The following is a 25,304-nucleotide window of genomic DNA, read 5'->3' as shown; positions in this document are numbered from 1 at the left end:
CCAACACAGGGCGGATTCAAAACCAGCTGCTATCTGATTCACCAGCTTATACTCATCCGGTACTCCTCTGGGAACACCAATGGCATCTATGTATGTTGGATCTGTCGCGCCCTGCCATTCGGCGCTTCGCTTCGTTCTTAACCAGAATTTGGGTACCATAGACTTAACAAAAGATCCCAGATCATAAGGAGTCATGGGTATCAATTGAACAGGAAGCAAAAGGGTCACCAAAGCGCAAACTCCAGAGCTATTCAAAGGCAACCTATCATAAAGTTTGTTACTATTACACCAAAACCAAATATCACTACGAGCAATGGGCAAAAAAGGGGCAGTAACATTTATCAAGGAAGCACACATTGGTGCAGCTAGAGCACCCAGCCTCACACCGGTACCAGGCAGCTTGATGCACGTAAAATCACCCTTAGCTACAGTGGAAGAAAAAAGGGGTTTATTTATCGTCATGGGAGAAACAGGATAAATCCTATCCCATATAAAACAATCATGAGTAGGTGGTATGGATGAGTTCAACATTAAAACAACAGCACACTTTGGAACAATGTTTGCAGGTATAATTTTTAAAAGGGGTCTTGGTCCCATACACACGACGCAACTGGTGTTAGCCATCTTCGCGGCTTGTTCAGTCATAAGGAGCCAGTTGTTAGTCTGACCACTTATTCCTGTGGAGGCCATGAAATAGCTATCTATATCAGTGAGGAGCACACTCGTGATCTTCACTCCAGCTGTTTTAGTATAATTATTCATACCAGGACGGTCAGCCACCGACATAGTTTTGTTAATGCAGATTACGACAGGGAAATGAGGATCAACACCGGAGGACCAAGCCCACAACTGAAACCCCCAACAGGAAGTGTTAAACAAAGTGGCATTTGGAGGCCGAATTTGGCCATCAGGGAGTGCAAAGGTCAAAAGGAGGCTTGTGCCTTGGTTCTTTAAAGTTACTCGCTTAGCAAAAAACACAGCCTCTTTACTGGATCCAGAGGGCCAATATTCTAGCGCTTGTGTGGTGACAAGGGTGCTCCAGTCAGTGCTAACTGGGTGACCAGTTAAATACCACCAATATCCGAGCCATTTGTCCCCAGTAGTGGGGTGGCCATTTTGAAAACCCTTTAAACTCTTCATAGGTAAGGTAATAGTGGAAGATGTATTAGGAGCCACAGTGAACATTAATGAGTTATTATAAGTCCAAGACAAAAGCCACGGTACGCAAGTCGGAGCGTGGATAATGTGAGGTGTGCAGACAACATGATCAAAAGGGGATCGGGTGTCACGCTTACGTCTAGCAGTCTCATCCCATGAACTATATTGGTTAGTATGAGTGCCAGCCAGGTTATTGTGTTTCTGATGAAAAGAGGCTAGAGGCTCATAGCACACACCCCATGCTACTACAGCAACACACGTGAGAACAGTCATCCAGAAGGCGCAGGCCCGCACCTTCTCAAAGCATTTATACAGTAACATCCTTATTCTCACTTTTAATCTTAACCTTTATTTTTAGATCTCCCCAGAGTCAACGCCCTGAGCTTCAGGTCGGTGGCTTGGAAGTCTTCTGCTAGCTTTCGTGTCAACCCTGGATCTTGGCACCAGGATCAGGCACTATTACCAGACTTTGCTCACCTTCCGTACTTAGGTTGGGTCTGTGGAGATCACCTTTTTACAATGAGATAAATGAATCCACGTGTTGCGTTCAGCTATTTTTAAAGCATTTGGCGTTGTGAGCAATACCAAAAAGGGACCTTCCCACTTGGGTGAATGCCAATTCTTCTTCTTTATACTCTTGATCAAGACCCAGTCTCCCGGTACCACTTTGGGGTCTTCCTGCGGAGAGATGGGTTTATCATCAGTGTTACTGGTCTGGTTCTTTTGACGTTCTAGCATTTCCCTCATGTAGTCAGCTAATGTGGCTTCTTCAGGGATGTCCCATGTGTTTTTAAACTGAGGAAGCCTATAAGGTCTTCCAAAAACGATTTCGTAGGGAGTTAGCCCCGTTGTACTTGTTATATTAATGTACATTTTGACCAAGTCTAAACACTGAGTCCATGGCCGTTTGGTTTCTTCCATACATTTCTTTAGCCTATTTTTTATAGTCCCGTTAAATCTCTCAACCAGACCTGCAGACTGCGGTCTGTACGAGCAATGATTTTTTATATTTATGTGGAACATTTTCCCAATGTTTTGTACTACCTGATTAACAAAATGTTGACCATTGTCACTATAAATGGTTTCTGGAATACCATATCTTGGAATGATATCTTTGCATAAGGCTTTTGCCACTGTGAGTGCATCAGCATGTTTGGTAGGAAAAATTTCTACCCATTTAGAAAACGCATCTATTATGACCAGACAATATTCTTTTCCTTCGCTTTTATTTAATTGGATATAATCCATATGTATTGTCTGAAACGGATATAATGGAGTCGGGAACTTCCCTCTCCGAGGTCTTAAGTTACCTTGTGGATTATGTTTAGCACAGATCAAACATGCTCTACAAAATTGCTGTGAAAAACCCGCAAATCCGTATGCTGTATAAATAGCTTCAACTTGTTTTACCATACCCCCCGTCGAGACATGGGTGACCCCATGACTCGAAATAGCAGCCCACTTAAACAAGTTCCGAGGCAAAACAGGCTTGCCCAGAGGTCACACAAAAAGGCCATCATTGTTTTTTATTGCCCCTCGCCTCTCCCAAGAGAGCCTTTCCTGAGAGGGGCTCTGAGCCTGCATGTCAAGCAGCACGTCAGAAGAGATGTGCGACATCGAACCATAATCAGTGGAAGACGAGAGGACATGGAGCAGGCCCTCTGCGGCAGCCTTGGCAGATTTATCAGCAAAAGCATTACCAAGCGAAACAGGATCAGTCCTGGTAGTGTGAGCAGCACATTTGCAGACTGCCACCCTAGTGGGCAATTGGACAGCGTCCAAAAGTTGAGGCAGCAACGTAGAATGGGTGACGGGCTTGCCCGTAGAAGTTATCATGCCACGGTTGCTCCATTGCTGAGCAAAAACGTGCACCGTAGCAAAAGCATACTGGCTGTCAGTCCAAATAGTGACAGATTTGTTAGCAAACATTTTGCAAGCCTCAGTGAGAGCAATGAGTTCAGCGGCCTGTGCCGACATATGGGATGGCAGTCTAACAGCTTTTAAAACCTCAGTAGCTGAGACAATGGCATACCCAGAGAGGGTCACGCCAAGTTCACTTTTCTTTGACGACCCATCAACGAAAACCACATGACTGTTAGGCAAAGGTGTATCTTCCAGATCGGGTCGAGCCTTTGCAACTTGTTGAGCAGCATCGACACAATCATGGAATTCGCCATCGTCAGGAAGGGGAATAAGAGTAGCAGGATTGAGTGTCGTGCACCTTTCAACGGTCAAATGCGGCTGAGAAAGCAACGTAGCCATGCATGACAGATGACGTGCAGGCGACAAAAAGGTCATATTTGTTTGCAGCAAAAGAGCCGAGACCGCATGGGGAACCTTCAGCGTCAAAGGATGAAATAGCACAACACTAGCACTGCTTTCCACAGCCATGGAGGCCGCCACCACGGCCCTCACGCACGGCGGGAGAGCACAAGCAACACTATCCAATTTAGAAGAATAAAAGGCAATAGGTCGAAACTTTGAGCCATGCGATTGTAGCAAAACAGAGGTCATATAATGACCTTTGCAATCAACAGTTTGGACAAACGCTTTATCATAGTTAGGTAGGGCCAGAGTGGAGCTGGAGACCAGAGCCTGCTTGATTAGCACAAAAGCATCCTCAGCTTCGGGAGTCCATTTTAATCGAGTGGACATTGAGATGTTCTCTTCATACATCAATTTGGACAGAGGAGCAACAATTTGTGCATAGTCAGGTATCCAGCTCCTACAATAACCTGTGAGCCCCAGAAAAGACATCATTTGTTTCTTTGTGAGCGGTTTAGGAGCTTGCAAAATAGAGGTCTTTCTACTTTCAACTATAGTCCGACCTTGGGAACTAAGATTGTGGCCTAAATATTTAATTTCAGTGGACCACAACTGGAGTTTATTTTTGCTGACTTTGTGGCCTTCTTTCGCCAAGTGATGCAGCACCGCAAGTGTGTCTGTCTGACAAGAGGCAGAATCAGGGGACGCTACCAAAATGTCATCAACATAGAGCAAAATCTGACTCCCCATTGGTGGGACAAATTTTGCCATGCTGGCTGCCATCACCTGTGAGTAAATTGTTGGGCTTTCACAGTACCCCTGGGGCAACCGGGTAAAGGTGTACCTCAAACCAGCATATGTGAAAGCAAACCAAAACTGACTTTCCTCTGCAATAGGGACAGAGAAAAAGGCATTGCTAATGTCAATTACTGAAAACATCTTCGCATCAGGTGTTAACGAATTCAACAAGGTATGCGGGTCAGGGACACAAGGTGCTCTTTGAACGACAGCATTGTTCACTGCTTGCAAATCTTGCACCAATCTCCACCCGACAGAAGGTAGTGCCTTTTTTACAGGGAAAATTGGAGTATTGCAAGGAGAATCAGGGCAAGGAATGATGACACCTGCCCTTAATAAATCTGAAATTACAGGTGCAATACCCTGCAAGGCATCGGGTTTCAATGGGTACTGCCTCACACAAGGGCGGTATTCAGTTTTAGGTCTAATAACAACAGGAAGTGCTCCTTTCACCAAACCCACGTCAGAAGGACCAGTCGACCAAAGTTCACTCGGAATCACAGCGAGGATTTGCTCGTCATCTGACGACAGCACAAAATGTCAAAAGGAGGATGCTTTCTCAGAACAGGAGTCAACGTGAACTCCACTAATAAATGACAGGACCTGGTTCATGTTTTGTTTAAAAAACTTGGTAGAAGGACTATAAAAGGAGTCAGGTCCAACTTGAGTCCAATCAGAAGCTGCCAATGCATCTCTGGCCATAAATCCCAAACTTTGCCATGTGGCCGTGAAAGGCCGAAACAATGAGATGTGGAGCGGAGTGGGAGACATGTGCAATTTCTGTATCTCAGAGGGAGCCGGCCCTATGACTACACAGGCACGGCTTTCACCATCATGCAGGAGGAAAGATGGCTTCAAGGAGGCAGGCGTAACAGCCTCAAGCATGTTTTCGTAGTTGTGATCAGGACCAGGCGTGTCTTTATGCCACATGGTTACGTGCAGGTTGGTTGGGTCCATTGCCTGTTCAGGGCACCGCAAAAGGGTGCGTGCTTGGGCTAGAAGAGGGGTTCCACACTGCACAACTTCTGCATCAGTCAAATCCAATGAATAGAAATAATAGCAATGAAACTGGCCAAAAATCTGTAATTGGTGTCGCCTTTTGACAACGATTTTGTCATTAAGGGGCACAAGGGAAAGACCAAGTGCAGTGAGAGCATCTCTTCCTAGTAAATTAACAGGGCAATTTGGCATCAGCAAAATGGGAATGCAACAACTTCCCCCTTCTGGGTCCCGTATCCAGACTGGACGAGACTGGGGTACTGGGGTTGTCGAACCATTCGCTGCTCTCACCCAGAAAGTCTTTCCTCCTTCCCGCACATCCGCAGGTATGTCGCGACACGTGGTCACACACGCGCCTGAGTCACACAAAAACGTTATGGGAGTCCCATTTACCATTAAAGTTACCACAGGTTTCTCTACATTGTTCATCAACAAGTCCTGAATGTTCAAATCTACATCAGCAGGGGGAGCTGTCGTCAGGACAGTCTTATCAATTTTCTGTTGACCATCGGTTAGTCATAAGGGAGGATTAGCCTGACCCTTATGGGGATTCGGACAGTCTTTTGCTATGTGGCCCTCTTTGCCACAAGACCAACAAATAGGAAGTCGGGAGCCATATCGCTTTGACTGACCCTGGGCGGGCTGGCCGTATGGGTCATAATCGAGAGCACCACGATTATACCCTCCTCTGCCTCTGCCACGGAAATTCTCAAAACCGCGCCTTCTCTGGCGTGGTTCGAAGGTTCTGTTCTGATAAAACATGTCAGACGAATCACCATTTGCAAAAAAGATGGTGGCCACTTTCCCCTTTTCTTTTCCCTTTTTTAAATTGACAACTTTTTCAGCGTGTATAGCATGATCAATAAATTGTGGCAATGTAGAGGTTGGGAAAGTAATCATGTGTTTAGCAACCCAGCTCTGGATTGCTGGCCGTGTATTTGCATGTAGAGCATTTTTGAGCTGTTGGTTATAGACATCAGTTCCAGGCTCCAAACCACTATTGGCTTTGAACACCTTCTCCAATCTGTGTCTATAATCTTCAAACAACTCATCCTCTTTTTGTTTGGTTCGGCCAATATCTGTATAATTTGCTCTACGTTGAAATTTTATTTTGATCCTACCAAATAGTTGGTCAATTTGAATACTCAATGGCATCCCATTATATTCTAATGGTCGGCCTTGGTCATCAAAAGGATTCCACCCGCCCTTGACACTGGCCCAATCTTTGGTCAAGGTTGCCATAAAAACCTGCTGCACCTCATCACCTCTCAAATTATAGGAAGCAATGAGTTGTATTATGTCGGTGCAGTATTGTTCAACGTCTTCAGAAGGCAATGCTATTCCCTCTGTAGCTGATTTTACATCAGCTTGCGTCCATGTTCTGTATACTAAAATTGTGGGTTCCCCGTCATCATGAGGATTTGCTACTTGAATCATTGGGTAGGCGTCAGCTACTTCCGCTCCCATATAGCTCGGGCCGCAGCTTGCCGCGGGAGCCGAGGGAGAGGAAGCTTCTGACTTCACGCGGCTCCGCTTCACCATGGCATGAGCAGAATCACTATACTTTGGAGGATCATCTGCGCTTGGCAATTTGGGGTACAAAGCCGGAAAGGATGGTTCGCTTTGGCGTCCCACAACATCTTTCTTTGTAATTTGATCATCCTTCTCATCTTCATTTATCACACCCTCAGCCACGGCCCTCAAGCGAGGCCGCGCTGATGTCGTTTCATCATCTTCCTGCCTATGCAACAACAAGCTCTCTTTGGATTTTTCTTCACTTCCCTTATTCATCAATTTTTCTTTCATTTGTCCACATTTTCTTTTCTCAGCTTCCAATTCCCATTGTACTATTAAATGATACCCGTCTTTATTGTTTTTATTCGCGCCACACTTGGCTTTAATTGATTGCTTGAGGTCGTTTAATGATTTTGAGCTCAGCCGACCATCAAAGTTGTAATCGGTTATCCATTTGTCAAGATATTTTACATTTTCTGGGTCGACCCATTCCATTAATTTCCAATCCTTGCATTTTAATTCATGTCGGGGTAGGGACTTTCGCTTACTATTTAAGTTTCCCATGGTTTATTTTTCTAAATTTTGGAGTTGGTAGTTTGAATGGCACCTACAGTGTCCTAAAACCAACTTTATTCACAGGACAGTGGTTAAATATTCGATGTGTGGTAAGTCTCCTTTCACCTCCCCGAAGGGAGCGGAGAGTTCTTGCCTCTGCCCCCACACAAAGCCACTGTTTACAATCCTGTGTGTTTATATAGAGGAGCGCTCAAATGAGATCACTCTCAGTCAAACTGTACACAAGCATACCACGCGCGATTTTTAATAACAGAGGAGTCCGCACTCCCGCTGCGGAATTTAACTAACGTAAAAGTTAGGGGGCTCCACACCGCCCCTGCGGAATTTAACTGTTTCTAATTGCACTTGATAGGGTCTAGAATTCTCAAGGTCTTTAAGTGACTTCTTGTCACTGCTCGTTTTAAGTGACCTCTTGTCACAGCTCATTCATTTAGGTGACCTCTTGTCACTGCTCATTCATTCCTTTTTAGTAGAATTAATATTCCTACTCACGGTCTGCTGATTCTCCTCCTCGGAAGATCTCGTCAACCCTCCCGGTGTCCAGCCGGACTGATCGAGACAGTCCCGTCAAAGGGCTTTTGTTTACCTCGGCCGAGGATTTTCGCCTGCGTCGAAGAGTCCGCTGGAACCGCCAGGTGTGTCGAGATCCCGGAACGAGCCCCCAATTTCTGTTAGGTTTTTTCTCTGACCGAACAAATTTCAAGAGAAGAGCAACAGCAAACAAACCACAAGTGAGACAGAATATTAAGTGTTTTCTCGCGAGGAGTGCAGTACAGATAGCTTCACAACAATCTCACTACACTAAATATCTGTGTACACTCCCGCTCTTTTTATTTGGATTTGCCCTACCCACATTTGTGAGGCAAAAGCCCCTAAAAGGGGAGGGGGAACGCGTGTGGGCTTTGCCTCGTAAGGAAGAAATCACTAGGTGTTTACATACTGATAAGAACATGTGGAAAGAGGAATTTGAGTGGCCTGGATAGAGAAGAAAACCTTTGACCTCTAGTCAAAACATAGCAAGGGATGCTTTACGACATTGTGTAGAATGGGACAAGCTAGGTTATTTATTACTGGATACATACATTCCGACATAATCCTACGATTAAGATAGTTTGGAAAACCCTGACAATGATGGTCACTTGTAGGTTCATCTGAGGTGCAAGACAGCAATGAGGCATGTTGTTTAACAAAGTGGTCTTTGTTAGAAAGGAACTGTCTCGGTAGATGTCTTCTTTTTGCTGAGTTGTCAGCTGGTCCTGCCTGACCCAGCTGTAACCTCTCTCCTGACCCAGCCGTAACTTTTCTCTTCTGTGGTACATCATAAAAACAGCAAGGCCAAACAGCAAGCATATATTGCAGTAATACTGCGGTAAAGCATTGATTAGAGAACGCATGATAACATATATATACATTTTTCTAACATCCGCCATATCAAATATCTTTGACATTTCTTGAGGAGTAGTGCAGCCAACAAAGTTGTGCAAGACAAACCAACTTTAGGCTTGTAAACAATAAATAATAAATGAAGCCAGGCAAAGGCAGCAGTGGCGTGCTGAGCATCGTGCGCGCGTGCTGGCCTTAACAAAGGCAAAGAACGTATGGCAGGAGGAAGGTAGGAATGGTAATGGGATTTTAATCAACTGGTGTCACACGGCAAACAGCAGCAAGCACCTGGCGATGCCGCGCGCACACACACAATCAATGTATGCAAATGAGTGTGACATGCATGCAAATTAGGAAACACGTTGAGCACAAATAGTATGATCCCAAAAAGGATGCGAGGGAGCAGAGACGAGTCAAAAGTGCTCCGACGCAAACACGATGGCCAAAACAAGTTGAAATGTTTGTTTCTATGCCAATTTTGGCACAGCGCAGATTGTCGCAATTTTCAGTGTCGCGTATCACCTGATGAATTGGGTGTGCCCGACATTGTCAAAGTCAAAGTCTGCTTTATTGTCAATTTCTTCACGTCAAGACATACAAAGAGATCGAAATTGCGTTTCCTACTATCCCACGGTGACACGACATATTAAATATATATATATGTATATATTATGTTATATTGGTCCACGGACAAACAAAACATTCAAGTAAACAATACAAAACGTAAAAACAAGAAGGCACATACAATGAACAAATAAGAGCAATGAATAGATAATAAATAAATAAATAAATAAGAGCAACATGGTTGAAACGGAGCAATTGTGCATACAGCAGACAGTATATAGCGCAAAAGTACAGGAGGAGTAGTGCAAGGCAGCCAACGTGGCCCAAAAGGCCAGGACGTTATGCAGCCGAGGGTGGAGGGGGGAGAGAGTTCAGGATCCTAACAGCCTGGAGTATGAAGCTGTTGGTGAGTCTGGTGGTGCGGGAGCGCAGGCTTCTGTACCTCTTCCCAGAGGGCAGTAGATCAAACAAAGTGTGAGCGGGGTGACTCACATCCCTCACAATCGTGGTCGCCTTGCAGGTGAGATGGGAGGTGTAAATGTCCTTCAGGGAGGGGAGTGAATAATAATCCTACTAGCTGTGTTCACTATGCGCTGTAGGGCCTTCATGTTGTATTCAGTGCAGCTTCCACCCCATACAGCGATACAACTGGAGAGGACGCTCTCAATAGTGCCACGGTAGAATGTGGTCATGATGGCTGGTGGAGCACTTGCTCGCCTGAGTTTCCGCAGGAAGTACAGGCGGCGCTGCGCTTTCATCGCCAGTGATGCAGTGTTGGTGGACCAGGAGAGGTATTTACTGATGTGCACCCCCAGGAATCTGGTGCTGCTCACTCTCTCCACCACAGCACCGTCGATGGTCAGTGGCAGGTGTTGGGTGTGACCCTTCCGGGAATCAACAACAATCTCCTTGGACTTGCTGACGTTCAGCACGAGGTTGTTGTCCCTGCACCACGTGGTCAGAAGGTCGAGAGTTTTTGGGGCCGAGTGTGGCGACGAAGCGGCGGCGTTTTGCACCCTCGCCGCTTTTGACGCACAAACGCCGATGTCATCCGTTAATACTAACGGGACCGATGGCAATGACGCTAAGCTCTTCGGAGCCGACGGCGGCGGGCGGATCGCTTGTTGTCTTTTTGAAATAGGCTGTCTCTCGTCTCCTGCAGAGTTTGTGTTGGGACGTGCGGGCTCGGCGATGCGGCGTCTCACGGCTTCTGAAGCTTTGCCAGAAGCTCCTCCGGCAGGACCAGGTGGGTACCTCCGACGTCAGACGGGACCTTGCTCCTTTGCATCTCTTTGATTGGTTGTTGCTGGGTTGGAGCGCAGCCGGGGCTTGAGGCCGAGGCAGAGGCGGAGCGGCGGCGCCAGGCCCTGCAGCTGCTGTCCATCAACCTGGAGCGGAGGTGGGAGGCCGTGCTCATGCACACGCTGCACTGGCACAACAGACTCAAGAGGGAGCTGCCGGGAGAGCCGCGCACGCCGGGAGAGCTGGCAGAGCCGCGCATGGTAAGAACACCACGCACGCCGGGAGAGTTGTGCACAGTAAGAACGCCACGCACGACGGGAGAGCTGCGCATGGTAAGAACGCCGCACACGCCGGAGCTTTTCCGTTCTTCTAGATGCGTCCAAAGGCTTTTCCAAGAGCAAGATGCTTTCAAATTAGAACATGGCCTCGCTAAACGCTCGGCACGGCCGATGACAAATGGGGATGACAAATACGGGTGTGGGGACGCCATGACCTCGCAGAGGCCAGGACTGGTGTGACTCCTGAAAAAAACGTGACAAGCCTTTAGCTTCGGAATCAATTTGGCGACCTCGCTCAGCGCTTTGGCGTTGCAGACGATGAATAAAGACAGTGAGCTAGCAAGGACAGGGCTAAGCTAACAAACAAGAGCGCTCGGCGGCAAGCCAATGCAAACACTTTGGCCTCCAAAAAAAGAGCGCGAGGAGGAGAACCGCCTCATTTTGGTCTGGTGCGCGTCCCTTTGCTCCCTCCTTGCCGCTCCCTCCTCCTCCTGTCATCGTTCGAGGAAAGGGAGCAACTTCAGGTACAGATTTCCATGCAAAACTTTGGACTGAATTGCGCCGTTAGCCACCTGCAACTTGCACAAGACGCTCGTGGTGATGCTCGACTCAAACTGCAGAGGAAGGACAGACGTGAAATCAGTCACAGACGCTTTTTTTGGTTGTTTGATTGGATGAGGGGCTGCAGGCCCCGCTCCTTGCGCTTGCGTTAGCCTTATCTGAAATACACAAGTCAACTACACACTGGCGGCTTTAGGAGATTAATAGGCTATGAATGACTAATGTGCTCACCCCACCCACACACACACGTTCATATTAACAAGATGAGGAGCAATTTGTATAATTATGTCCGTGCAAGTGAACAATTCCGGCGTCTAAGCACATTTTGCCGCCGCTGAAGATTTTTGGTTGCGTGTTTACGTCCACTCTGAATTATTCATGGCTTTGTTCCACACTGGAATCTTTGTCTTGACTCGGAGGAGCGCTTTGGTCTTCTTTGTGCTGGGCAGCAAACACTTAATCGTCTTCCTGCTTTAATGATATTATTTTAATTTGTGTAATTATCAAGCAATTACTTCAATGAATAAATTGGACACTTGTGCAGCATATTTGCAAAGTATTTATTTGAATCATAAAAATATAATTGTTTATATTTAACTGTTGCATCAATTGTATTATTTTTAATAGTAAAATAACATTGATTTATTTGTACGATTTATAGTTGATAGAAGTTAATGAAGCAAATTAAAAGGCTAGATTTGAAACTGAAACAATAACAAATTCTCATATGGAGTTAAGTCACTAGTTATTTTATGAAAACAAATGTGAAGACAAATATTTACGTCTGGAGTGAGTCTCACGTTTTCGATTGCATTCCAAATGATACAATTATAATGAGGTGACCTCGTCCAGCAATGTTGCGTCACTTCAAATTTGTCTCGTCTGAATTGGACACCAAATCCTTTCGTCTTTGTCATCATCTGAATTGGAAACCGTATTCTTTTGTCTCGTCTTCAGGTCCCAAGGAACTCTGTGGAAACAGGCCCATCGAATCCCCTCCAAGTTCCTCCCCACCGAGCTTCTCCCCACCAATCTCCTCCCCACCGGGCTCCTCCTCCGGGAGCCTCGGCTCCCGACGACTCGTGGGAATGGGACGAGACCGATCTGGCTGTGGCGGAATCTCCCGAACTGACGCACAAGGAGGCCGGCGTGACGACAAATGTCCCTCCTCAAACGGTGGTCTACCAGGTGTACGGTCTTCACACGGTGGAGTGGAAAAGGCTTCCGGAAGAGACCGAGAGGAACCAACACACGTTTCACAGGAGCCCGAGCAAGGACTCCACCTTCTCGTCCATGGAGTCCCTCCTGGGCAGACTGACGCCGGGTGAGCCAGACCTCCTGGGCGAGCAAGGTGGCGAGAGGAGACCTGAGAGGGAAGGGGCCAACGACGGCCATTTGTCTGGCAGCGAAAGCGGCATTGTTAGCGACGCCGGAGACGTCGAGACCGTACCGTGTCGCCGACTCCTTGAAAAAGAGAGTGTGAACGCGCCCACCGCAGCCATGCTGCACCGAGAGGAGCAGAGAGCCCAACGAGCTGCGCAAGAAGAAGCCGAGCTCAAGAAAGGAGATGGTGAGGAGCTGGATGGCTTGGAGCCAAGTGCAACCGGGTTTCCCTGTTTGGACCAAGTCGCCGGGCCCCACCAGCCAAGCGCCAGTCCCCTCTGGTCTCCAGGCTCTTCTTTGGAGTCCCTCCTGTTGCCGGGCCGTGAACTGTTCCCCTCCAAAGAGCACCTCCATCGCAGCGCCTCCCTGGAGAGCGGCCTGTTTGGCCTTGGCCGCAGCCTGGACGGCCACACCCGCCTGGACGCCGACACCGACCTGGACGCCGACACCGGCCTGCACACCGACTTTGGTCTGCAGGCCGACACTGGCCCGGACGGCCACACCAGCCTGGATGCCGACACCGGCCTTGCCCCGCGCTGGACCGGAGATGAGGACCGCCATCGTCCAGAAGACCTGAGGCTTGGCATCAGAGGACGAGGACAGCTGTCTTCGGGAGAGCTGAGCAGGAGAACTCTGGATCTCCTGAAGCGTCTGGAGAACATTCAGAGCCCGACAGCCACCAAGATGACTCGCAGCGTTTCGGAGCTGACGCTCGGCAGCCAGACGCTCGGCAGCCAGACGCTCGGCAGCCAGACGCTCGGCAGCCAGACGCTCGGCAGCCAGACGCTCGGCAGCCAGACGCTCGGCAGCCAGACGCTCGCCTCCCCTTGGCTGGGGGACCAACGCTCGCGAGGTTCCCGTGAGGTTCTACCGTCACTCGTTGATGACAACTCTGCCTCGCTCACCGTGCTCCCCAAGCGCAGGAGCCTCCTTCTGGAGGGGGCCAGCAAGCAGAACTCCTACGGGAGGAGCGGCCACCGAGAGGAGGTGGACGCTGTTAGTCTGAGCATGGTGGTCAATGTCTCCTGCTCCGACGACGAGAATGACGGCGATCTCCTGTCCTCCTCCACCCTCACCGAGGAGGAGATGGAAGTCCTAGAGGAGGAGGAGGAGGAGAGGCTGATGCTCGCCTCGTTTGAGGACGAAGACCGGGATGACGAGTTGGCCGCCGAGGAGGCCTACGTGTTGGGCTTGGATGACCTGAAGAAGGAGCTCCAGGCATGCAGGCGACCTCCTCCCGCCTCAAAGACAGAAGTTGGACTATGGGATGAACTCCAGTGTGGGAGCAACCCTGAGCAAGGACACCCCCTGAACTCTACCAAGCGAGACCACCAAGAGGAGGCAAACCGGAGGCGCTTCATGAGCCAGTTTGCGGATGATGTGGAGAACGGCAACGTGGAGAACGGCGCCTTGGAAGGTAAAGATGCGGATGACGAGCTCCTGCGAGAAGAGTCTGCTGTTTTCACCAAGAGAGGTGAGCCTCTCAATGTACGAGCAGAGTCTCACGCCTTGAGAGGAGTAGCTCTCCAACTCGTCAGGGACTCCTTTACCTTCTCAGTAGCCGAAGAGGATCTTGAGCTGCTTCCTTCTTCACCAACCTGCGAGTATCTGCCGCCCGCTGGCGCCTCCTCCTTCGAAGGACAGCTTAAGGGCGAGTTACCCTGCCAGAGCGTCTCCTTCTCCCCCGACAGGAAGGCCATCACCATTCAGGAGAAGTTCAAGTTCTCCTCGCTGGTGACGGAAGAGAGCAGGAACAAACTCCAGGACAAGCATTCCTGCCACCCCAGCAAAAACTCCCACACTCCCTCGTGCTGCTGGCCCTCCCTGCTCTCCTTGCCCTCCTCACCCTCCCCACCCTCCTCCGAGGAGGCTGTGCACAACTTTGTCATGGAAATCTTGGACTTGACTTCAGAGGCCCGCCAGAGCAAAGAGATTCCTGGACGAGAGCTAACGCAGACCATCGGAAAGTCCGACACCGAACTAAGCCCCGCCTCCTTCCAGCACATCAGAGAAAAGGTAACGCACACATAAAATACAAACTCTATCAAATCATAAATCAAGGACCGAATATATCAATAATTACAAATTCTGAGTTATAAAATACACAATAAAACTAGAAAATCATCATGACTCAAAAAATGTTGAAATAGAACATGATCAATCTATGAATAATGAAGCAATTTTGCTCGCCGCCTTTTTTGTTGTTTGTTTAATTGATTTGCCTACAATTGAGATGGCTGTGTGTCACTCGTCGTGACCTTTGCATCCTTGTGTGCCGGCTGCAGGTGGCGCAACATTCCCATCGGCCCTTGCGCTTGCGCAAAGGCGACTTCTACGCCTACCTGTCGCTCTCGTCCCACGACAGCGACTGCGGTGAACTCACTCGCTGCGCCGAGGACGGAGGCGTCACTGTGCCTGCGCCTTCCCTCGTCCCCACCGGCGCCGCCAGCCCCGCCCCCTCTCACCCGGGTGAGGAAACGCTCGTCCCGGCCTGCACAGAGGAGGCCTACCTGGGCCCGCCGCTCTGCTACAGCTTGCCGCCCACCGACAAAGCGAGGGCCTTACCGGAGAGGGAGGCGCGGCTCCCATGCCCCCAGGAGGTCCAAAGCGTCACATCCGCTCCGCCCCTTGGCTGCAAACGGCAGATCCCCAAACACTCGCCCGAGGAGAGCCAGAGTGGGGTCTTGGCCCAACCGGAGCCTTCTCACTGCTCCTTGTCAAAGATCCAGCGGGGCTCGCCGCCCGGCAAATCGCATCCGCATGGAGGCTTTCCAGAGGAGGCAGATGTCGGAGACGCCGAGGAGGCCGTCCCGGGTGAAGCCAGGCCGGAGGGGGCCCCGCGCCTCGCGGGCCGCCATGTGTCGGAGGCGCCTCGTAGTGAGGCGACCCCTTATCTAAATCCCGGGGCGCGTGTCGCCCCGATAGACTCCTCGCCGGCTCAGTGTTTGGCAGATACTAAAAGGCTTCAATCCAATATTGGCGCCGTAATGACCAAGATAAGTGACAGCGACTCCACGACAAATCCTTCAAAAGAGCCGCCCACCCCCGCCGCCTCCGCGCAAATTAATCCCAAAATTAACCGCAGGCCGATCAAAGAGGCTGATAGGGCGGTGGGGAGGCGGGGGGAGGTCTACACCCGCGGCGGCAGCGAGCGGCCCCAAGACAGGCTGGCGGGGGCAAGGAGGCGGCTGGACGTGAAGAAGAGCGCACCGCTCGCAGGCAACAAGAACCAGGTCGGTTGGACAAAGATCCCATGCTCGCAAATCTGCTCTGTCGCGTTAATCTGAGCCCAACCGACCGTGTGATCCACACACCCGGCTCTCCTCCTGCACCCTTCACACCTTCTTTGATTGAAACGAGCATGCTGTTTGTCACTGCGTGTCGAAAGGTGGAGGTGGGGAGGGGCGAGGCGAGGCTGGAATGCAAGAAGATGGGAAGCACTTTCCCTGTTTCATGGAAAAGCATTAACAGCATATTGGGATTCATTTTTGCCCCCCCGAGCATTTCAATGAACGTACGCAGATTTTCTGCAAAGTCGACCGCGTTCTCTGTGACTTTTATTCAAGCTCAATTTAGATTGCGTATGCTTCCTCTCTACCCCCCACCCCCCCAGTCCCTCCGAGGTGTTAATGCAAGGTGGGATTTGCAGACGTCTCACTTTCAGGTCCAGGGAACAACATCAGCATAATTACCATCAGTCGCATTTGATTAGGATTCATCAGCCTTGAATTAGCACTTTTTTCTCTCTCGTTTTTCTATTTCCTCATGCAAATCGGCGCGCAGCCTTGCTAGCGCCGCACTTTAGCCACTTTTGCCTCTTTGTCCGCTCGCATAGCAATGAGCCTCTCCCCAAACTGGTGCGCTGTTGCCTTTTATTTGCCGATTTCCCACACAAAAAGCAAAACAATCAAGCTGATCAGTGCGCCATATTTGGCAAAGATTCTGCGGAACGGCTCGAGTAACAGTGGCATGGTTTGCAAGACGTCAAACCAATAAATGATCGCAATGGCTTTTCTTTCTCTGGCAGGCGAGCGCTGTCAATCAAGCCACACGGGGGCGGAGCCAAGTCCTGGATCGGCCGATCCGAGTAGGTTGCAAACGATGCCGCCGATCCGTCCGTCTTGGATAACGCTTGTGAAGCAGGAGGCGGGGTATATAGCAGAAAGCAAAGAACAAAGACTGGAGTTGTGAATGTGCGTGCGCGTGCGGCTGGCCTCTGGGTGCCTCTGGGGCCAAGCAAACCTCAGTGCCCTGTATGACATGCGCAGGCGCACACGCACGCACCCCCTCAGGGCAGGGCATTCGAGTCCCGCTCTGACAGCCCAACAGCTGCAGGTTGTTGTCGCCACACACACAGGCACACACAGACACACACACACACACACACACACACTGGAGGACGACGCTGTTATGACAAACCACACAAACACGTGCACGCGATATCTGTGATGCATAAATGTGCTGCCGACCCCCATCGGGTCTTACCCACCTGTTCACGCACACACAGGCTCAATTAAAGCAATGGTGAATGTGGCTCAGGATGCGCTGTGACCCAGACAGCAAAAGGCCCTTAAGCGTGTGCGCGCGTGCAAGCGTGCGTGTACACAAGTGCGCTCATGTTTCATCGTCCACTGATGCTCAGAAGGTTTCACACAAAAGAGCGGAAATTACACACACGCAAGCAGGAGGTTGAGCTCCACAAGCTTCATGCAATCACACAATGCAAAATGCCACCCGCAAGCTCAAGAAAGTAGCAACCAGGTCACGCTAGTTTCCACAGCTCGCAGGCAGCAGATTTTTTGTTTCGTGTTTTTTGGACTCGCTCGTTGTTCACAATTTGCCTCACAGCCGGAAAAACTTATTGGATTCTTCTTTCCTTCTCCCATCCAGACCGGGCTGCCGAGCATCCAGGTCCGTCCGTGAGAACAACCGGTGTGCGACCGAGATGAACGAGAGGAAGACGAAAGTTGACGAAGATGAACAAAGAGCCAATTTAAAGAGAAGACACTTCGACAATGAGCTCGGAAACGCAGCTGAATAAACAAAATGGCCGCCTGCAAGACGCTCACGAACACACCCACAGAAATAAGCGCACTACACAGTGCACACACACGTAACACACACACACACACATACTTTTACCACACGTCCACAACAAAGAGCACACACAAAAATGCGCGCGCGAACGACGCGAGCATTCATTTTGTAGGACAAGCTGAAAGTTGAGTGTCAAAAGGTGATTTGCTTTGTCTATGCAACGCCGGCGGTGGCGGTGGCCATTTTGCACGGGGCTTGCTTTAATGATTTTGCGTTTTGCTTGGATGAAGATCAAAACGCGTTTGAGTCTGTTTGTGCCTTGCTACCTTTTTAGCCACCGTCGGGAGGAGGCTGCAATTTTGTCAAGGTGCAATGCTACTTGCGTGTATGTTTTGTTCTGCATGTCCCGACGTACAATCTGTTCGGGACCTCTGCAAAGGGTGCACTTCTTTTGTTTGTGTTCTGCTCGGGACCGGCGCGATGGGCGGCCTCCTTTTGTTTGTGTGCCGCGTGTCGGGACGCTGAGCCTTGGTAAAAGTTTCCGGAGAAACAAAACAAAGGTTCCTCAACATCCCGGGAGAGACGTGCTTGGCTATGCGCATCCTCAATAAACGCTCGCAATTGTCATCACTCGCCGTTTGTGTTTTTTTGGGGGCTCCTTGTCACGCAACGCTCAACACCAGGCCAAACTGGTAGCAATTAAAAACGAGATCAAAATCGATTCATTGACTTTGGTTTGACTGCGAATATTCTTGTCCTCAATCACATCCACTTTGCTGCCTCCTCGCGCCGTGGTTGGACGTTTTCCATCCCCGTCACAAGGTCGCCACCAGGATGGTGATGATGATGAGAATGGTGATGAGGATGATGGGAATGATGGGCTAGGCTCCAGCAAACTCGCGGCCCTTGTGGGGGTAAAATGGATGGGTGATGATAAAAGACGTGTTTGATGCTTATTTTGACGGTGTCCCAATTGAAGGAGCGAGCAAAATGGACTTCCTCTTGGGAACAAATCCTCGGACATGCCAAGAGGACCGTCACGCCAGCCACTGTCATGCGCATTTTCACATGCATGGCCTTCTTGTGTTTGGCCCCACATGAAGTTTGCTTTGCATTCAAATGTGTCCCAGCACATAGATTGCCTTGCTGCTGTTTTGGGGTCTTTAGCACAGGTGACTGTCAGAAACAGAGAGTGGGCGACCAAATGCAGCACAAACCTTTATTGAACAGGGGAAAGGGGAGATGGAACGCTGGACTGCCGGTCTGGCTGGTGTGGCTGAGCAGAAGAGCGCAGCGCGCAGGCAGGTGGTCAAGGCAGGCGGCGATCAGAACGTGGTCAAGGACAGGCAAGTAGTCAGGACAGGCAGCGAGCAAGGCGAGTCGGGTCAGAACACTGGCAAAGTCGGCAACGGGAATCGTTCAGGCAGGGCACAGTGAGCAGGGCACAGTGAGCAGGGCACAGTGAGCAGTGGCGTCACGGGCAGGGTAAGGAGACGAACTGACAACCACTGGCTTGATTCACTGGGTTTAAATAGAGCGGGCCCAACGAGCTGTGGTAGGTGCTGGTGATTAGCTTGATTGGGGGCGTGGCTGGAAGTCCGGTGACGCAGGCACGTGACAGTGATGGCCTAAAAAAAAAACATGACACAATTAGCTTCATTGATACACAAATGATCACACGAGCAGTTGTCACAGGTGGTTTCAAATAGGAAGTGAGGGTTTTTCCCTCAGGGGCGGGATCATTTTCCAACCTCCATTTCCTGTCTCAAACATGTATGTGACTTGCTTCAGCTTATCCTTCAGCATTCTGGAAGTCCAATGAGCACATTGCCCTCACACATAAGCAAGCCTTTCCAAACACCGTTATCATCTACCGTAATTTTCGGACTATAAGTCGCGGTTTTTTTCATAGTTTGGGTGGGGGGGCGACTTATAATAAGGAGCGACTTATATGTTTTTTTTCAAAACCTTTCCCCCCCAAAAAAAGGTGAAACCGCGATAAACGAACCGCGATGTAGCAAGGGATTACTGTAATTTGAATTTCAAGTGACGTCAGCAGCGCAACGCGGCGTGGCGGTTGTTTACATAAAGGACAAAGATTGATCACGCTACTAGACGCTACTTGCTAACATTTGGTGTAGTAAAGTCAGCTGTGTGCTGAGGTTCTCTCTTATGCGCTCATTTTTGGCTGTTTGCTCATGTCTGCAAATATTAGCTGCTTGAAATGCGAGCTCTTTCCTGCGCTTCGGTCATGTGAGCTAAGGTGGCTAATATTTGCCCATGTTAAATACTTGCTAGCACTGGGCTATATGAGTGGCTCACTTGTGTGCGCTAATGTTAGCTGTCTGCTAAAGGATCCTTGTGCGAGTCGCCTGCCAACATTGACGAAGACGGACGGACCGACTGACAGACACAATGGTGGACGGACAGAGGGGCAGACAGACAGACGACTGGTAGATGGATGGACAGATACAGAGGGAGAAGATCAAGTAGATTGAAGGAAGGAAGGACAGACGGATCTTGTCTCACATACATATGTTAATATTAGTCGTTAGCCTTAGTTTTACCTTTAGCGCAAATGTTTACAAATGATGCTCCTCAGCAAACGGAATCACACATCTGCCTTTGTTTTATTTTTCAACTCGTGCTCAAGCATTTGCCTTGCCAGCTGATGCCACGGACAAGTGGACTTCGTCCTGGCCTGCGGCGCACCGACAGGCTGCCAACTCAGCTGGACAGAAGGTCAGAGTTCATGTTCTCTGCACGTGCTTTTGGAGCACTCGGAGGCAAGTGTCATTCACACTGTCGTTGCGTCTGGGAAAAACAACATCAGTCAACTACGTTTGCGCGAGGGACGGCCGTTGTCTGGCCCTCCGACGCATCGTCATGACCAGGGGTCACCAAACTACGGCCCGCGGGCCGGATACGGCCCACGGGACCGTTTAATCCGGCCCGCCAACCCTGAACAAATTGTATTATTAAACTTTTTTTTTTTGGTCATTTTGCCTGCAATGACTGCGTTTCCCCAGTAGATGGGGAAGCGCTCGCCTGCGCATTTACTACCGGAAGCCGTGTCAGAAAGCTCGGTGCACACTCACAAGTGCGTGTACGACGTACACTGTACGTACTCAGTAGTACGGACATGGCGCACTCGCGCTCTATTTGTATCAGTCCCGAATTTAGAGCGTGGGCTGTGACGACAGCATTCTTGTAATTCGCGCGCTGAGCTTTCAGATGCAGTTTTGCGCTAAAGCCACCCACAAACCTTCCCCTGGAATCCTTCCATTAAAATGAGTCGCCCAAGGAAAAGCAAGGTGGACACAGTGCCGAGCGTTTAAAAGAGAGTGGCCAATTTGGCTCGACGTACGCGACGTGACGTTCAGCCACATGAACGTCAACATCAAACCGTCACAGATCGAGGTAAACGGACCAACACCTCGGATCTCGCCTAAGAATTGCCACAACAAATTTTACTCCAGACTATGACGCACTAGCAAACTTTAACAAAAAAGACAGCGGTGTCTACAAGCCTACTGGAACCTACAAAAGGATTATAAGGAAGGAACACAAGAACTTTAAGAGACTGCTCATATGTGTCAGAGAGATTCTGCTCTGACAACTGAGCTGAACTTTTATCTGTTAAGATTGTGCATGGCACAACAGAAAGTTAATGTTCCATGGCTTTTTTTTCTATGAGGAACCCAGAGAGAGTTATTTAGTTATTATTTATTTCCTGTTTTTTCTGTGAAGAACTCAGAGAGGGTTATTTAGTTATTATTTATTTCATTAATAGTGTTATTATTTGTTTCCTGACTTTTTTTCTGTAAAGAACCTGGAAAGGGTTATTAAATAACCGTTATTTGGTTATATGTGGCTTTCTGGAAAACAATAAATTGTTTAAGCTCCCCTACGATCGTCACACTTTTTCTGTTACAAACTGACACCGGCCCCCCATCAGAGAAGGGAAAGGTTATGTGGCCCTCACAGGAAAAAGTTTGGGGACCCCTGGTCATGACTGTAATTAATTGGTGCGAGCGGAATGATTGAATGTTTGCAACAGCCATCTGAAGACATTTAAAAAACAATTTGATGCAAAGACAGCGAGGTGCAGCGCGGCGTCCGAAAGGCCAAAAAAACGCAAAATGAAGATGACGGCGCCGTCCGAGCAACACTGTGACGGCGCCATCAATCACCATGCCGCCTATGCGCGACTGAGAGAGCCTGTGAACACACGCACGTGTGTGCGCCCGCGCGCTACAAAGAGCGAGAGACAGAGACAGACATAAATTGATGTCTATTATCAATCACTTGCAAATTGAACGTGTGAGTGTGTATGTCACGGCAAATGTGTCAAAGTGGGTCTCTGTGTGTGCGTGTGTGTGTACAGTGCTGGTTTAAAAATCGGAGCGGCCCAGGGAGTTGGGTCCCACAAAACCCAACTTGTTGGGTTCTTCGATATCAAAAACTGGGTTGTTTGATGCAAAACAACCCTAGAAGTTGGTTCTAATTTTGACCCCCAATTGGGTTGCTTAGAACGCAGCATTTTGAAGGGTGTGTCAATAGTTGAGGAATCGTGAGTCTGTGTGCCTGTGGGACTATGACAGAGACAACGACATGAGTTGAGTCCATTATCAATCATTTGCATGAGCACCAAAGATATGCGAGCGAGCTTGCGTGCGTGTGCACGCGTCACCCGGCTCCGTGCGTAATTGTCGCGAGCAGTTCATTCATCACTTGCGGTCGCGCAGGCGTCGCTCCCACGTCCGGGCTTTCATTACGGCGGCGGGAAAGCGAGCCGGGCCGGGCTCCGCTCACAACTTTGACCCCCAGCCCGCCGACCTCATCCATCAAGCGTCCGAGCGGCCAAATGCTCATCAAATATTAAGGCGGCGCTTGATTCAATGTGACGCCCCTCCCGCTCGTCCTCGTCGTCACGGTAACGCCTTTGGACATCTTCATTGTCCGCTTGCCGGCGATTGCAGCGACGTCATTGGCATAAATTTAATTTGGGGGCGGGGCGGGGTCATGATTGCGCGGTGTGTTCATCAACGTGTGTGAATGCTAGCGCTCGACTCTTGGCTGCCGCTTCAATTTGTTTCATGCCGTTTTGGAATCCGCCGTTTAGTGTTTGTCACATGTTGACTTTGCGCAGAAGCACCAGGAATCGGACTAGGGCATTTTTGCCAGCAAAGCACAACGCGCCTCCACCGAGTCGAGTCGTCTGCATCTGAGGGCAAACTTCAAAAGCCGCAAAGGTGTCGCTTATTTCAAGTTACGCCCCTCGTTTTGTGCCGCCCCCCATCTGTCGACTGCACTATAGTTCAGAGAAACGGTTTAAAGTACACACACTTGTATGTTCCACAACTTCCATACGTCACGTGGTTTACGTGCTGCGTCAGTCACCTGTGAAATGCTCGCCACATGACTTTCACAAAGTGGCAAGTGGCAGGAAGCGGCTCCAAAAAAGCATCAAAATTAGACTAAAGGTTCAAGTCAATCTTGGCCGCACGTGAACCAGCAGCGTAATCACTGGCTCTCTCTGAGCGCGCGCGCACGACGACATTCCGTCACACATACGCGCACATGAACGCGCGCGGGCGTGCACAACATCGACGTATAGTCGCGCTGCAGAGCTCCCGCGTATTGGCGCCGCTCGCAGCTTGCGGACGGACCGGCGGCCACTCGGCAGGGAGGATGGCCGCACACCAGTTGTTTCCGTCGGCATGTAAATACAGACGCGGGCCGGACCACGAGACGACCACAACTACAGCAACAACAACTCCGAATAAGAAGAAAAGGAACATATGTAGTCCTTTGGTCATCATTTGTCACTCCTTCATTCTCTGAGGCAGTTTTATCTTCTTCATTGCTTGTTCTGGGACCGTGACCATGATCCGGACTTTCACAGCTCCGTCAGAACTTTGAAGAAGAAGAAGATCGAGAGAAGCGGAGGCGGTTGTGTGCTTGCTCGCCCCTTGTTCCAAGGCGGCACCATGATCCGGATCTTCCCAGACTTCAGTGTGCAGGTGACGGCATCGGCTGGTGCCGCCGGGGGTGGCGACGGAGCCCCGGTGGGGCGCATGCCGGTGCCGGGGGCAACCAACGGAAGCTCGCAGAGCGTGCAGGGACTGCCGGGCTACCAGCAAAGGTAGGCGGGCAACTGGCTGCAGGTGACCTGTGGCTCTTTCAGAAATTAAGGCCGCGACGCTGCTTGCCGAACTGCCGAGCGCTCGCAGAACTCAAGTTGCGGCGCACCTGTGCAAGCACTTTTGGGCTCCACTCGCCGCTTTGCAAACGGTTCGAGGCAAGTGCATGGTTGTTGATTGAAGGGGGTGGGAGTGTCAGCAAGGTCTTTGGAATGGGAGCGCCGTTCCAGTGGACAAGACAGGTCGTCGTACGGCTTTGCGGCGGAAAAGTTCATTTTGGGCCCTCTCCGGGTCGCCGCCAGCATTTTTTGGTAGTTTCTGAAAGCGGCCGCTCCTCTTTTAGCTTTTTGTTGCACTTGACTGGTTTTGCTCGTCACTCCGCCCTGGCAGGACGCTGCAGGTGCACCGCACAGCAGCAGCACCTCCCGTCAGCTCCTTCCAAGCTTCCTTCTACAACATTTCTTTCCTCTTCTGCCTGCGCTTGCACAGTGAATGATTGCTTGCTGGTCCCGCGCAGTGGGTTGTTGTTTTTTCTAATCATCGCACACTGTGGGGGGGAGGGATGACAAATACCCACGCATGCTCTCACACTCTCGTTCAGGTATTTCCGAGACAAGTGGCTCTCTGAAGTGCAACAGCTCTGGGGTGGGGAGACATTGAGCAGTGGCGGACACCCCCAACGAGACCGCCGGTGGGCGCTAACGTTATTTAAATGCGGCCGATCGGGGCGGATTTGCTCCTTGATGCCAAAGCGGCGGGAACACAGCACGGTGGCAACCTAGTCGAGCGCCCCCTGTGGGCCTACCAACCTGGCCCGTGATGTGGACATACAAAGGCTGCTTTGGAAATCTCTCCTGCTCTCTGTCTGTCTGTCTGTCTGTCTGTCTGTCTGTCTGTCTGTCTGTCTTCTCTGTCTGTCTGTCTGTCTCTCTCTCTCTCTCTGTCTCTCTCTCTCTCACTAAAAACTTGGTGTGGATATGAGAAAATGTCAGGCTGCAGACAGTAAATGAAGCACCTCCCCTCACTTTAACATAGTTGTTTGGCAATGAGACGCCACAAGATAGCGCCCCAGCCACGTTATCCCCATGTTTTGTTTGGGCGGTTTTGAAGCAAATGAGTGCAAATCCTGGCTAGCGGGGGTGCGGCCGTTGACCGTGTCATCATCCACTATCATTTTTCTGCCCGTGAGATGTTTGCAATCATCAGCTTTGAGTTTGGAAAATAATGACGGACATTTATGCCAATTTTCAGATTCATCGATGAATTGAAAAAGATAGTTACCTAATGGCTTATTAAAAAGTTGCAGCCCGAGTTTATTCAGTTGTTTGCTTAGTTGAACCGCAAAGACGTCATTAACGTTGGCCCAATCCAATTCAAAAAGTGTTTAATTTGACGAATG

General features: G+C 49.9%; 2 protein-coding genes and 1 long non-coding RNA gene across 8 annotated transcripts in view; 2 read left to right on the top strand and 1 right to left on the bottom strand.

Moving 5' to 3' along the window:
• akap6 (A kinase (PRKA) anchor protein 6) overlaps positions 1–18,389 on the top strand; it is a 42,910-nt gene extending 24,521 nt beyond the window's left edge. For 5 of the 6 annotated variants that reach the window (XM_037242286.1, XM_037242284.1, XM_037242281.1 and 2 more), the window contains 7 exons: positions 10,421–10,504; positions 10,581–10,760; positions 12,297–13,429; positions 13,490–14,738; positions 15,008–15,955; positions 16,750–16,809; positions 17,613–18,389. In XM_037242286.1, coding sequence (XP_037098181.1) covers positions 10,421–10,504; positions 10,581–10,760; positions 12,297–13,429; positions 13,490–14,738; positions 15,008–15,955; positions 16,750–16,809; positions 17,613–17,645 — 3,687 coding nt within the window. In that variant the 3' untranslated portion in view covers positions 17,646–18,389. The remainder of the gene's footprint in view (positions 1–10,420; positions 10,505–10,580; positions 10,761–12,296; positions 13,430–13,489; positions 14,739–15,007; positions 15,956–16,749; positions 16,810–17,612) is intronic. The other variant, XM_037242285.1, reaches the window with a different exon arrangement.
• On the bottom strand, positions 7,391–20,912 carry LOC119116759. The gene is made up of 3 exons (XR_005096348.1): positions 20,902–20,912; positions 17,096–17,114; positions 7,391–7,526 (listed from the first exon to the last, which is right to left on the bottom strand). It is a non-coding gene; the product is annotated as an uncharacterized LOC119116759 (long non-coding RNA).
• Positions 20,913–23,374: 2,462 nt separating this feature from the next.
• Positions 23,375–25,304, top strand: part of LOC119116691 (neuronal PAS domain-containing protein 3) — an 81,818-nt gene continuing 79,888 nt past the window's right edge. Inside the window, exon 1 of the mRNA XM_037242315.1 lies at positions 23,375–23,907. Within this exon, the coding sequence (XP_037098210.1) occupies positions 23,753–23,907 (155 nt within the window). The 5' untranslated portion in view covers positions 23,375–23,752. The remainder of the gene's footprint in view (positions 23,908–25,304) is intronic.

Source organism: Syngnathus acus, chromosome 22, assembly GCF_901709675.1.
Source record: "Syngnathus acus chromosome 22, fSynAcu1.2, whole genome shotgun sequence".
Lineage (NCBI taxonomy): Eukaryota > Metazoa > Chordata > Actinopteri > Syngnathiformes > Syngnathidae > Syngnathus > Syngnathus acus.
The sequence above is the reverse complement of the archived record's forward strand: the minus strand, read 5'-3'. Positions and strand labels throughout refer to the sequence as shown.